The 15,298-nt window shown below is 42.3% G+C and overlaps 1 protein-coding gene across 1 annotated transcript in view; it reads left to right on the top strand.

Moving 5' to 3' along the window:
• The window catches only part of NRP1 (neuropilin 1), a 323,789-nt gene that overhangs the window by 141,179 nt on the left and 167,312 nt on the right, over nt 1-15,298 (top strand). Inside the window, exons 6-7 of the mRNA XM_030199076.1 lie at nt 5,969-6,124; nt 8,122-8,288. Coding sequence (XP_030054936.1) covers nt 5,969-6,124; nt 8,122-8,288 — 323 coding nt within the window. The remainder of the gene's footprint in view (nt 1-5,968; nt 6,125-8,121; nt 8,289-15,298) is intronic.

Here is a 15,298-nt window from a genome sequence, read left to right on the forward strand (position 1 = left end):
TTGCTTCTCACAGGTTTTCCACTCAGCCATCTCTCTCCTCTTCAATCTGTTCAAAATTCTGCTGCACAATTAATATGTCGCCAAAGTCGCTATGCCCATATCATCCCTCTTCTGAAGTCACTTCACTGGCTCCCTATCCGTTTCCGTATACAGTTCAAGCTCCTCTTATTAACCTATAAGTGCATTCACTCTGCTGCCCCTCACTACCTCTCCACCCTCATCTCTCCCTGCACTCCTTCCCAGGAACTCCGTTCACTAGGCAAATCTCTCCTAATTGCACCCTTCTCCTCCATCGCTAACTCCAGACTCCATTCCTTTTATCTCGCCGCACCTTATGCCTGGAACAGACTTCCTGAGCCATTACGTCAAGCTCCATCCCTGGCCACCTTCAAATCCGGGCTAAAAGCCTACCTGTTTGATGCTGCTTTTAATTCCTAACTTGTCACCTGCTCGTAACCTTTATCTTGTCTTCCTCTCTTCAATAGTCACTTTTCCCTATGTGTCCTATCTGTCTGTCCTACCCTTATCCCTTATTTATCCTGTCTGTCTGTCCTGATTTAGATTGTAAGCTCTTTTGAGCAGGAACTGTCTTTTCTTCATGTTCAATTGTGAAGCACTGTGTACAACTGGTAGTGCTATAGAAATGATTTGTAGTAGTAATAGTAGTAGTAGAAGTAAACATGGGTGCACAATTTTAGATTCCATATCTGGAGACAGTGCACAAAAATGGATCTTGGCATAGGGTTACCATATCTGCCATGAGAAAAAAGAGGACACAAAATATCACCCCAGTCCACCCCCTGTCACACCCCCACCCCCTTTCACCTTGACCCCCCCCCCCCAAGAAAGCCAGATGCCCTCTCTCTCCCTCCATGTATATCCCCTCAACAATCTTTTTTCCAGCCTCCCTCCACCTACATGACTCCATTCACATCCCCTCCCCTTCCCTCCTGTACCTTATTGTAGGACCCGGTGGTCTAGTGGCCTCTTTGGGGCAGGAAAGAGCCCTCTCTTTCCTGCCCGGCGCGCCTGCAGACCTGCTTTGCTTCCGGCGCTGCATCAAAATGGCTGCCGAGAGTTCAAGCAGTGACTTTGCAAGACTTCTGCAGCTGACAAAACAGGAAAAAAGAGGTCTTAGATAATTGTGAAATTTGTGGCTGAAAGGAAAGGACAGAATCCCAGATGACTTGAGGAAGCTTTTCCTAGGAAGAAGTTACAAGGAAAAGATTTGATTCTCTTGGGATCCAAAAGGTTCTGAATGATTACCGATGACAACGGGACACTGGCCTTGATGGATCTTGGGCAATGCTTACATTCTTATGTGCTGTATTCTTGTTTTACATCTATCTGTGGGATGTTTGCATGGGATTCTGATGAGGATCATCATAGCATACCCCCAAAATGACTTGGTTTAATAATGATAGCAACAGCTTGGCAAGAAGACTTTCAAAACTGCTAAACAGAAATGTGTTCTCGGTTTATTTGAGAAGCTAGTAAGCAGTCTGCAGTGCAAGACAGTGAGGGAAAAGAAGTGGCAGGAAATTACGCTAGTGAAGATGCAGCTGCCAAGGTGATGAATATATGATAAGAAAGAAAATGTAACCCAGAAATTCTCAAGCTCAGTCCTCCAGGATTTCAAGCAGTCCTGTTTCAAGATATCAGCAGTGAATGCGCATCAGCTATAGTCATATATACTTGGTCTTAGAACAGGGTTAATTTGCAAATATTGATTTCTCTGAGAAAAATTCTATGGCCCTTGAGGACTAAAGCTGAGCAACTTGAGTAAATAAGCTTCTGTGGGCGGTATAAATAATTTTGGTTTGAGGTTAACAATGAAGTTTGCAGAGTTGGGTTACCTTTGTATGGTGTCTAGGAGGGTCATATCTGATATGGGAGAGGGCTGGATGATTGTAAAATATAGAGGAGGGTTTTGTATTCTATTAGTCATAACTTTTTACCCTTCTCCTTCCTGTGGTGAAAATGTTTGTGATTAGCACTCATTTCTGAGAAATACTTCTGAAAGATATGAACGTATGGTTCATTTGCATCCTTCGCTAAACTTCACATATGCCCAAATTGGAGGCCCCCCCCCCTTATAGGATGACCTCCACTCCCTGGTAACACAATAGGCCTAATGCCCTCCTCCACAGCCTCCTCAAAGCCCTGCCCCTTAACAAAATTAAACTGAGGGTCAGTATGAACCCCCATTACTCCTATCCCCTTCCCACCAGCACCCATTCTTACTCCAAGGGGTGCAGGGAGCAATGGAGGCAGGAGCAATCCTTACTTACTCCTGGTACAGCAGCTGCCTATATCAAAACTGTGCCATCTAACCCTTAAGAGTAGGCTCATGGTATTACAGCTAAGAATCAGCTGACAAGATTATGATATAGAGTGGGGCAAGAGTGATTGGGAGCAAGATGAAGTGCCAGGCAGAAGAGGGACAAGAATAGGGGGTGGCACTGCTCTCATTTTCACCTTGCTAATAGGTGGGGCTTCAGGGAGTTTAAAAACATTTCAGTTCCACTTTGGGGCTGGGGCAGAGGGGGGTGTGTTGAGCTCACTAGGCCAGCAGGAAGTTGAGGTCTCCCCAGGAGAGGGTATTCAGAAGGACTTCCAATTCAGGCTGATGGCCTTTTAATTTGTTTGTGCCACCACTAGAACCGACTCATAAAACATTTTTGGAAAATTTACTTTCTCACTTTTATGTATTAATAGGTTCCTATGTAGGATTTTGCATTACATCAGCTCATTAATGCCAAGTTTACATAAATCTTTATGCAAAGCAGACTTCATGTGAAACTTTACCAAAGCCAAGTATACTTTTGTGAAGTGAGTTTGTAAAATTGCACTTTTAATGAAGAAAAGTACAAAAACACTTAAACATTAGAATAGCCACATTGGGTTAGACCAGTATCCTGCTTCCAACAGTGGTCAATCCAGATCACAAGTACCTGGCAGAAACCCAAACAGTAGCAACACTCCATGTTATCAATCCCAGTGTAAGCAGTGGCTTCCCCATGTCTGCCTCAATAACAGACTATAGACTTTCCCCCCAAGAACTTGTCCAAATCATTTTTAAAGCCAGATACACTAACCATTGTTACAACATCCTCTGGCAATGAGTTTTAGAACTTAGCTATTCGGTGAGTAAAAAAAATAATTCCTCCTATTTGTTTTAAATGTATTACCACATAATTTCATTGAGTGTTCCCTAGTCTTTGTACTATTTGAAAGAGTAAAAAATCAATTCACTTCTACTTGTTCTACACCACTCAGAATTTTATAGACATCAATCATATCCACCCTCAGCCCCTCTTTTCCAAGTTGAAGAGCCCTAACCTCTTTAGTCTTTCCTCATATGAGATGAGTTTCATCCCCTTTTTCATTTTGGTCACTCTTCTTTGGCTTTGCACATTTCCAGGCATTTTGGACTATTTTTCATGTAAAGTACACTTTTGCAAAGTCACATAGGGCCCGGTTTACTAAGGTGCATTAGCATTTTTAGCGTGTGCTAAAAATTAGCGAATGCTAACCATGTAGACATCCATAATATACAGTTAGTATGCGCAAATGCTTAGTATGTTCTGATAAACATTAATGCACCTCTAGTGTGGTTTAGTTTTACAGCAGACTGTGCCCCTTGCGAGAGGATCGGGAAGAGTGACGTTTGCTTTGGGGTTTATAGCAATTGATTTCTAATTAGGTAACAATATAATTTGAAATTGAGTGACTATTTGGGAATATTGCCATTATTATTGCATTTATTTCTTAGGAATAAGAATATTATTGTTGATTTAACTGATATTGAATTGAATAATAAATGTTTCTTTATGATATGCTATGTGTTAGTTGATGTTTTGATTTCTCCATATATTGTAATATGAATGGAATGACTCCTAAAATTGAAATTAGATTATTGTGGGTACAAAACAAAAATAAATTACTCCCGCTACTTTGGCGCAGTTTCACATCTTCAGTGAGCTATTGCAGTTTCTTGGAATTTCCTGCCATGACTGCAAAATGCAAGTGGTTCCTGGAAAACACTGCAGTCACAGGGCCACTGAAGATTATAGAAAGAGGGTAAACACCCTGGGTAGCTGCAAAAGAAAGCATATCAAACATATAAATGGCGAGTGACCTTACTCACCCGCAAATGCGCAGTAGAGACTTCTCTCTCTGTCCCGCCCCCGTGTCAATACGTGATGACGGGGGCGGGACAGAGGGAAACTGCGTGAAGGGGAGGGAGGGAGGGAACCGCCGTCGTCGCTACCGCTTCCCCCACCCGGTCGCCACCGCCGCCCCCCCTCCACCCGGCCCGAGCACTCTCTTCGATATTGAACTTACATCGCCGACACGCAACAGGCAGATCAGCTGAGCTCCCGTCGGCCTTCCTTCCCTGCCTGTGTCCTGCCCTTGCCAACATTATGTCACACGAGGGCGGGACACAGGCAGAGAAGGAAGGCCGACGGGAGCTCTGCTGATCTGCCTGCTGCGTTTCGGCAACGTAAGTTCAATAGCGAAGAGAGGGCCCGGGCCGGGTGGAGGGGTGGCGGCGGCGGCGACTCAGGGGGGGGGACCTGCAGCGGCGAGGGGAGGGGGCCTTGGAAAAACCCCATACTAGCCCGTTTTAACAGGCTCAACGGCTAGTAGGGCTAGATTCTATAAATGACACCTAAAAAAATCAGCGCCGAAAAAAACCCTCAAGCAGTGTTCTATAAGCCATGCCTAAAGTTTAGCGCAGTTTATAGAATTAACGCTTAAGCGGAGAGGCCGCGTGTAAATGTAGGCGTCACCATTTGCACCAGTGAAAATATGATGCAAATGCTCACACCTAAATTTACGTGCAGATCACAATTATTCTATAATTACATGCAGAACTCAAAACCATGCCCCCGATCCACCCCGTAATGCCCATGACCTCCCATGTCTGCTCCCTTTTTTGGGCCATGTGTAAATTGTAGGCATGGATCCCTTGCCTAACTTTATGCACATAATCCCCAATTAAATCTAATTAATGCCAATAATTACTTGTTAAAAAGCCAATTATTGGCTTAAGAACACTGGCTCATTAATTCAATTAATTTGTGTTTGCAAATCGGGGCCACACCTAAATTTGCACGCACAATTTTTGGCGACTTAAAGAATCAGGGGGATAGAGGGTAATTCTATAGGAGGGCACCTACTATAGGCACTAATTATGAAGCCTATTCTATAGAGAAAACTGGATTGCTGCCTTCCTTTATAGAACTCTAGTGCAAGTGGCTAAAATGTACCTATATTTAAGGTGTGAACAGTAGAAAGCAGCATGTTACAGGGTTAACGGGACTCCCATGGGTCCCATTAAGTCGTGAAAACATTCCCACCAAAGCTGTCATCTAAAGACTTTATATGGTGACAAAATCAGACTCCTGATTTTGTCACCATATAAAGTCACAGGAATACCTCCTATGTGCTAGAACATACCAAAATGATAGTATTCTATAATTTCTGCATGTACTTGTGAGCTCAGCTCACGATGCACCCAAATTTCACTTAGGCAGATACCCACTGGCAAAGTACACACTGCTAAATCATGGTGCATACTTTTTTGCTAATTGGTATTCTATAAGAGCTCATTTGCATGCATAAGTGGCCAGTTACTCGTGCACCTCCAGGTTCTATATAGATTGCCTAACGTTGGGCTTGCAAATTTGGGTGCTCAGGGCAGATGCACCTGTGAATTAATTAGTTAATGAGTAGTAAATAATCATTAATTGGAATTAATTTGCGCGTGGTTCTGCCCTAGTCACTATTCTATAACATTAGTGCCTACATTTCATTGCATACAACTCAAAAGGGATGTGGCTATGAGAGGCGCATGGGTGGTTCTGAGATTTGTTATTTAGTTACTGCTACAGACATGCACATGTATCGTGGTAAGATTTATTATTCTTCACATTATAACAGTGTTCTTGTTTGTTTCTAGTTGGGCCTCACATCGGACGCTACTGTGGACAGAACACGCCAGGACGTATTCGCTCCTCAACCGGCATCCTTTCAATGGTTTTTTATACAGACAGTGCGATTGCAAAAGAGGGATTTTCTGCTAACTACAGTGTCTTACAGAACAGTGCATCTGAAGGTCAGTGCTCAGCATTCCTGCAGCACCCCATGGAGAAATTCTCTCTCATGTACCTCAGCACACCGGGAGCTGTATGAAAAATGAAAGAAAGCCTTAAATTAAAAAGCCTGTTTTCTAAAATAAAGTCAGCTTCCTGTTGAAACATACGCATTTCCTTCCACAATTTCTTTTTCCTGTTGAAGAACCTTTTTTAAGGCTATTTCAGCCCTTCTCAGGTACTACTACACAGTAAAAAAAAACAGCAATGGCAAAAAAAAAAGATTCTAACTTCTGTAATTTTCTTGAAATTAAATATGCTTTTTGAAGGGCTGTCACCTGTGGAAAAAGATGAGGTGGCAGCACTATACCTAATATAGGTCACCGTGGGTGCAACTGGGATCTTCCAAGCTAAGTGCATTCAACCAGATAGCGTAGCACAACCCAAAAGATATGCTGCAATTGATGCCACTGACTTACAAGTGGGGAAATGGAGTGTTCATCGTTGGCTCTGACAGATTCACAGTTTCTGCATTTTAATATGCACAGTAAGTTGTAAGTTAGTGGAATCATTACTATGCATACACACAGGCAACATTTACCCCACTGTTTACTAAGCTGTGCGCTAATGCCAATGCAACCCATTCACTTTGAACGGGCTGTGTCGGCATTGCTGCACGGCAGCTGCTAGCGTGGATTAGTAAACAGGCGGTTTAATTTATCTCTTCTGCTATATAAACACACATGTTCAGACACACACACAAAGTGAATATTTCCTGTGTGCATATATAGAGAAAAAGAAAACAATTGTATAATAATTAGTCATTAGAAACAGGGCTCCTCATACTAATTTTAAGAGAAGAGAAATTCTGTTTGACAGAAAGTGAAATGCACTTCTAATTTATTCTTCAAAAACTCTTTTGCGTCAGCTGTGACCGCTGGTGCCTGTGTATTCTCATGCAGCTGGTGAAAATATGTTCTCCTACGTGACTGGCTCTGTTTGACTGTCATAACTGATCAATCGGAAGGGCTGTCTTATCTCTGTTTTCCACTCTTAAGCAATCCTGAAAGCAGCAGTGTTGTCTCCTGTTCATGACAGCATGCAGTTTTGCCTTGGCTAAGGAGATGAGGCTTTGATTTCTGAAGAAGGGTTGCTTGGGTCTCTTTTCTTACATCATGCCCTCTTTAGACAAAGTAAGGAGACCTGTATCATGGTCCATGGGATCTTAGGGCCCTCTTTTAATACCTCTTACCCTTCTCGTTCCCCACGTCATCACTTAAGGCCTTCTAAAATAGTATGTAAAAGGTAATCGGAAACATGACAAAGAGGAGGGAGATAGAAGAAAGAGAAATCAAGATTATGTTTTGTATAAGTGTTCAAGGGAAATGGCCCTAATGGTTTCTTTTCTTTATTATAAAAAAGTTTTCCTTCCACTCATGGCAATATTTTTACCTTCCTGTGAATAGGAGGCGCTGCTACTTTAGAGGACAGTGAAAGAACCTTACATAACGCTTCCAAAATGTTAATTTAATAATTGCTACAACGAACTTTTCCTGTGGTAGTTGGGGAGAGCAAAACATAAGCAGTAGGGATGATATTTTGTTTGCAATGATATAGGACATGTCAAAGGCATATCCTATGTCATTGCATGTTGCTACAGAAAAAAACCATAACATTTCATGTTTGGTCATTCACTTATATTGGCACACACTGCTATGTGGAAAGAGGGTTCACTGTTTCAAAAATGGCGCACAGTTGTTCCTGTGGGTGGAACCATGACGCATGCACTGTCAAGAAAAGAGTGTGCCCTCTATCTGAAATAGTGGTCACTATTTTATTTTATTCACCCAAATAAAATGAAATTCCCCTAAACAACACAGGAAACAACACAAAATGAAAATTTTCTGGCTGCCCATCCCTAATAAGCAGTAAATAAATTGGGTTGTATTTTTGTGAGTGGACATGCTCAGACTTTTACTCCAAAATAATAAGCTAGCTATGAATCATGTTTCTTTTCCAGATTTCCAGTGTATGGAGCCATTAGGTATGGAATCTGGAGAAATTCATTCTGACCAGATCATCGTCTCCTCCCAGTATAACACCAACTGGTCTTCAGAAAGGTCACGATTGAACTATCCAGAAAATGGATGGACTCCAGGGGAAGACTCCAACAAAGAATGGATACAGGTAACGACATCATCCCTTGAGAAGCAGCATAAAACATACATGACACACTCGGTCTACATGGGAAAGTGTAGGGAACACCAAAAATTGCAAGGAGTGGAGTGTCTTCTATTATCCAATCATCAACCTCTCCACTAATGATGCAAGTGGAATATGTCACTAATTACATTTTGTAAACATTAATATTAAACTTGACAACTGATGAATAAGTCTAATGTTATATTTATGGAATGTTGTAAATATCAACAGTGACATGTACCATTTGCATCATTAATGAAAAGTTCAGGGGAACCCCAGCTTCAGGCTGCTACCTAATACTAGTAGGCTCCCTTTGTATAACCACAAACCTTCTAAGAGGCCAGTTTTCAAAGCTGTTTACATGGGTAAATACCTTCATAAATTGGCCATTTGAAAACTGCCCTCCCTTGTCTGTGATTTGTGGAATATCAAAAATAATTTATCCTCACTCAAAATATGTATAGGCTGGGGCAGGAAAATATCATATATAGAACTAGATTCAGTTCATGGAGCTGAAAAAACGGAGGCTGTTTTTGCCACACACCAGGGCCCTTTTTACCGCAGCAGGTAAAAAGTCTCCAAAAGAGACATGTTCATGTGGTAAGATTATTCTTACTGCATGGCCATACAGGGGGAACACTTACCGCCACCCGTTGAGATGGTGGTAAGGGCTGCCGCGGTAACCCAGCAAAAACTGGGCACAATTACCGCCGGGTTAGCACCGCTCCAGAAATTATGGAATTATTTTCCGTAGCACCGGAAATGGCTCGAGTCGGAACTACCGACGGCGGCAGTTCCGGGTTGCCATGTAGCAACCCTTCAGTAAAAGGGCTGCTAAATGAGTTGCACACAGTTTATAGAAATAGCACATAGAGCCAATTTCTGTGCCATACTTGGGGTGTGAGGATTTACACCAACTGAAACCTGGAGTAAATCCTGACGTGTACGTTAGGCACAGATCCATGGTATTAATACTGTATGCATCTTTATGAACACTTCTGAACAGCTCATGGCCTCACCCCCTTTGAGTTGCACATTAGAAGATTTGAATGCGGATCTTTATAGAAAAGCGTGTCACATGATAAATGCGCAAATCCAAATTGTCGCCAATTAATGCCAGTAATTGTTGGCACTCAATCATTGGCGCTGATAGGCTCGTTAGCCAGTTTAGTAACATGTGCAACTCAGGATAGTGTGCAATTATGCATGAGTAAATTTGTGCGCCATTTATAGAATCTGGGGGTAATTGCAATGGCTAACAGTTGAATTGAATTCTCTATTGATATCTGGTTCTTTACCATTTGACATGGGAAAAATTGTATTGATACCAATACCTAAAAGCAATACTGTCAATCTTTCTCTGTCTTCAAGTTATCGCCCTATTGCAAGTACATCTCTTTTTACTAAGATAATTTTCTTGTTTACATTCTTCTCAATTTGAATTTAGACCTGCTCACAGCACTGAAATGCTTCTTTTGGTAATGATTTCTTATGAGAAGAAGATATTGAGTGCTGGGAGACAGATCATCTTATTACAGTTTGATATTTCAGCAGCGTTTGATGCTGTCAATCATGCCTTATTAGTTGCTAGGTTGGCAGATATTGTCAGGATCCGTGTTTAATTGGTTCACTGATTTTTTGAGGAACCGTAGTTACTGTGTACATCAGAATAAAGAGTTTTCTAGATACTGGTCACGTGGATGTGGAGTCCTTCAAGGATCACCTTTGTCCCTGGTATTCAATATTTTCATGTTATCTCTAGGACAACTTGGGTTAAATACTGGAGAGATGTTATTATCTTATGCAGTGAACTAAATTTAACAAAATAGAGCTTTTAGAGTGTAGAAAACTAACAATCTTTCCTCAATCAATACGCTCCTCTTATGTTCTACTATCAGTGTGTCAACATTTTGAATTGGAGGAAAAAGCCTCAAATACGGGTAGAATACTCCTTCGTTGGACTTCAACTTAGGGAGCTTCTACCTAATCATCATGGGCTAAAAAAACCTCCTAGCTTTTATTCCATGCCTCCTAGCACTCAAATACAAAAACGTGCTGGGATCACTTAACTTATAGCTGTATCGTCACTGCGTCTCACAGCTGTATCTGGGCAATATCCGAGCTGGTTCCACTCTCCCTTCACTAAGGTGTCACAATAGTTTATGTTACACGGGTATCTGCAGCACTTAGGCACTAACATATCAGCTCTTTGGCTGGAATAAGTGCTCGTTACTAAGCATCTAAATCATATATACCCAGTTATGCTAGTATTCTATAATGGAAAGTAGGTGCCTACTGCTACCAGGCACCTAATTGTAGATGCCCCATTATGGAATTGTCCTTTCAATGTGGGGTATCTTACTGCAGTTTAGCAAATAGGGTCCAGACACCTTTAGTGTGTATTGATGTGCTCTCATTCCCATTTCCCACATGGACTAAATGAAAATAATTATTTATATAACACCTACAAGCCCGAAAGCTATCAAAGCAGTGTACAGTCAGGTAGAGTAGGTTATTTTTCTGTCCCTGAAGGGCTCACAGTGCCTATTTTGTACCTGAGGCAATGGAAGGTTAAGTCATTTGCTCAAGATCACAAGGAACTGCATTGGGATTTGAACCAGGTCCCCTGGATCTCAGCCCACTTTTCTAACCATTAAGCTACTCCTCCAGAAGAAGAAGCCAGAATCTATGAAGCACAGAAAGTTATTGGCTACCATTCTTAGAAAGGGAATTTATGAAGTTTTACGAAGTACTCAGAAAGTATATTTAATTTCCCTTCCTCATAGTTCAAAAAAACGTTTACTCCTTTAATTTGCAGACTACTACACAAGGAATGATGTCATACAATTCTTTAATATGCAGGTACTGGACATTTTCCCCCTAACTGTATAAAAGTCACTAAAATTTGTGTGCACCCAATTTGCACTATGAGCTAATTAGCACTGATAATTGACTATTTAACAAGCAATTATTGGCATTAAACAGATTTAATTGAAATATACACATATAAATTTAGGCGCAGGATGCGCACGTCCCATCTTGAAACACGGACCAAGGAGGGTATGGAAATAGGCGGGTCATGGGCGGATCGGAGGCATTCCTTTAAGCTATGCATGTAGTTAGAGAATAAGGGCATCCACGCAGGTATTTGCACCACATTTTAGTTGCTGCAAATGGCCATGCCTAAAGTTAGGCGCGATTCCCTGACATAAGCGCTATTCTACAAACCATGCCTAACTTTAAGTGTGTTTTATAGAATAGAGCTTTTTTCGGAGCCGATTTGTTTTTGGCGCCATATATAGAATTTACCCCTTTGCGTCCTGTATATACAGTTGGAATCTTGTCTCTTCTCCTGCTTGTGAATGTGTAAAACCACAAATTATTGGCCATATGGTCAAGAAGCTTCGCATTCAAGGTCCTAAAGAAGATAGGCTGTGTGTAGCCAGCTCACTGCTGATGCACTGAACTGGCTGAGCTCTGCCAAATTCAACAGCTGACGTTTCATAAGTAATTTCTAACCATATGCAAGAAAAAGAACCTCTTCATCATGTCGTCCTCATTGAACTTTCTCACAAATGAGCATGAAATGTATTCCATTTGAATTTTGAGCACATTTATTCAAATGGCTTTGAAAGTGGAATGAAACGCATATCACTTATTTCTGTAGTCAGTTCCTCTTGGGGCATTATTGGCCCCACCCCAGCATTGGTGGAAAATGTTTGTAGATATGCCAAATAATAGTCAAATAATTTGGCAGTACAAAATAAAAATTTAAAGTTGGCATGAGAAAGGGTCAGAGGTTTGTCTTTTGTTTTGTTTTTATAATTTAAGAAAAAGCAAGAATCCTTCCATCTGTGGTATTTAAGCATTAGCACTCCAGCTTAACCAGATCACAGGAAGAACTCGTTTATGAATTACTATGCTGGACCAAACCACGGTGAGAAAAACTAGGAATCTAGTACTTTACGGGTCCTTTTACTAAGGTGCACTGAAAAATGGGCTGCGCTAGTGTAGCTGCATGTTTTGGGCGCACGCAGATTCATTTTTCAGCACGCCTGTAAAAAAGGCCTTTTAAAAATTTTTGCCAAAAATGGACGTGCGGCAAAATAAAAATTGGCGCATCCATTTTGGGTCCCATTGACTTAGCGGTAAGGTATCACGCGGTAACCATGCGGTAATCGTCTACACACGCAGAATGACAATTACTGCCCGGTTTCCATTGTGTGCTAGAAAATAAAACTTATTTTCCTGCACGCGTAGTGGACACACGTAAAAAATGAAATTACCGCCCGGGCCATGCGGTAGCCGGGCAATAATTCTGAATTGATGTGCATTGGGCATGCGTAGGCGCCTACGCAGCTTAGTAAAAGGGCCCCTTAGTGTGCCTTGCCTGTTCATTTACCTCTAAGACTAGACACTCTGGGATCTTGTTATGACTTCAGGAATAACCTAATTTGACTTCTCTTTCTCTCTCACTGATGGGCCAATACTCAAAACCTAACTTTGGCACTGAAGACAATTAGCACTGGACTAGCACCAGCATTAGTGAGAGCACAATACGCAGAAGGCTCTAGCACAGGAGACAATGAGGGGCATAATCGAAAGGGGCGCCCAAGTTTTCCTGAGGACGTCCTCGCAGAACGTCCCGGCGAAGGGGCGGGGAAACCCGTATTATCGAAAAAAGATGGGCATCCATCTTTCATTTCGATAATACTTTTGGGGACGCCCAAATCGCGAAATTTAGGTCGACCTTAGAGATGGTCATCCCCGATTTTCGGCGATAATGGAAACCGAGGACGCCCATCTCAGAAATGACCAAATCCAAGCCATTTGGTTGTGGGAGGAGCCAGCATTCGTAGTGCACTGGTCCCCCTGACATGCCAAGACACCAACCAGGCAACCTAGGGGGCACTGCAGTGGACTTCAGAAATTGCTCCCAGGTGCATAGCTCCCTTACCTTGGGTGCTGAGCCCCCCAACCCCCCCCCCAAAACCCACTCCCCACAACTGTTCAACACTATCATAGCTCTAAGGGGTGAAGGGGGGCACCTACATGTGGGTACAGTGGGTTTCTGGTGGGTTTTAAAGGGCTCACATTTACCACCACAAGTGTAACAGGTGGGGGGGGGGGGGCCAGGGTCCGCCTGCCTGAAGTGCACTGCACCCACTAAAACTGCTCCAGAGACCTGCATATTGCTGTCAGGGAGCTGGGTATGACATTTGAGGCTGGCAAAAAATATTTTTAAAGTTTTTTTAGGGTGGGAGGGGGTTAGTGACCACTGGGGGAGTAAGAGGAGATTATCCCCAATTCCCTACGGTAGTCATCTGGTCAGTTCGTGCACCTTTTTGAGACTTGGTCGTAAGTAAAAATGGACCAAGTAAAGTCGCCCAAGTGCTCGTCAGGGACGCCCTTCTTTTTTCCATTATCGGTCGAGGACACCCATATGTTAGGCATGCCCCAGTCCCGCCACACACCCCCTCGAACTTTGGTCGTCCCCGCGACGGAAAGCAGTTGAGGACGCCCAAAATCGGCTTTCAATTATGCTGATTTGGGCGACCCTGGGAGAAGGACGCCCATCTCCCGATTTGTCTCGAAAGATGGGCACCCTTCTCTTTCAAAAATAAGCCTGCAAGTGCATGCCAAAGATTAGTGGAAATAGAATGCAAATGTAGTCAAACAGATGTTAATGAGGCCATTTCCTATTCCCTCCCAATGCTCAGAGAACAGCACACAAAACAAAGCTGCCCTTACCGCTGAAAACCTAACGCCAGATTGGAGCATGCGATGGAGTGTTTGAAGAGAGGATTTCCCAGGATTTTTTTCTTTAAAAGCCGGCATTTTTTATTTAATTTGAAAGCAGAAAGAAGCCCATCCAATCCTCTAAGCGCTAGTAGTAAGAGAAAAATGTGTGCAAGCCAGAGCAAACCCGAAAGTGAAAGCACACATTGGCGCCTGTTTTCTGCGCTTATATATAAACATTTCAGGTGAAAAGAAAATTGAAAACCATATATTTAAAGCACAGAATGGTGCAGATGTGTGCTTTGCTTCCAGGTTTGCCTGGCACATGTGTACAAGAGCTGTGCTTATTGCAAAACTCTTGTGCACGTGCACCAGGCATGTTTCTCCGCCTTAATTGCGTTCAAACAGCATGCACATCTTTGCATCTTTTTACGATTGAGCATTGGGGAGCCATTTTTCTGTGCTGTTCCCAGTACTATCTCCCTCCTACAGTATCTACACAAACTGGCTAACTCCTAATGATGAGCTAAAGAAAGAGTCAGCTTATTGATCACCCTTTGTGCCTGCAACCATTGATTGCTTTGACTATACTGTGGGCATTAATAAGAATAGTAGAAAAAGTCTGTGTTAGTTTGACATCTCTTTCACTGAGATACTCTTGCTCTTTTCTATGCTTTCTTAAAAGTTAAGAGTCAACATGCAAGTGGTTGGTGAAACCTTGTTATTAGATTAAGGAGCCATTTTACTACAGTTTAGCATGCATTAAGGGGTCCTTTTACAAAGGAGTGGTAGCGATTTTAGCGAGTGCTAAAAATAAGCGTGTGCTAAACGCTAGAGGCACATGCTAATCATTAGTGTGCGTTAAAAATGCTACTGCGCTTTTGTAAAAAAAATCCTCACAAAATTACCGTGCAGTAAATGCTATATGTCCTACTTTATACCTATGGACCATGTAGCATTTAACGCACACTACTACTACTACTACTATTTAGCATTTCTATAGCGCTACAAGGCATACGCAGCGCTGCACAAACATAGAAGAAAGACAGTCCCTGCTCAAAGAGCTTACAAACTAATAGACAAAAAATAAATAAAGTAAGCAAATCAAATCAATTAATGTGGACGGGAAGGAAGAGAGGAGGGTAGGTGGAGGCGAGTGGTTACAAGTGGTTACGAGTCAAAAGCAATGTTAAAGAGGTGGGCTTTCAGTCTAGATTTAAAGGTGGCCAAGGATGGGGCAAGACGTAGGGGCTCAG

The sequence above is a fragment of the Microcaecilia unicolor genome, chromosome 1 (genome assembly GCF_901765095.1).
Source record: "Microcaecilia unicolor chromosome 1, aMicUni1.1, whole genome shotgun sequence".
NCBI lineage: Eukaryota > Metazoa > Chordata > Amphibia > Gymnophiona > Siphonopidae > Microcaecilia > Microcaecilia unicolor.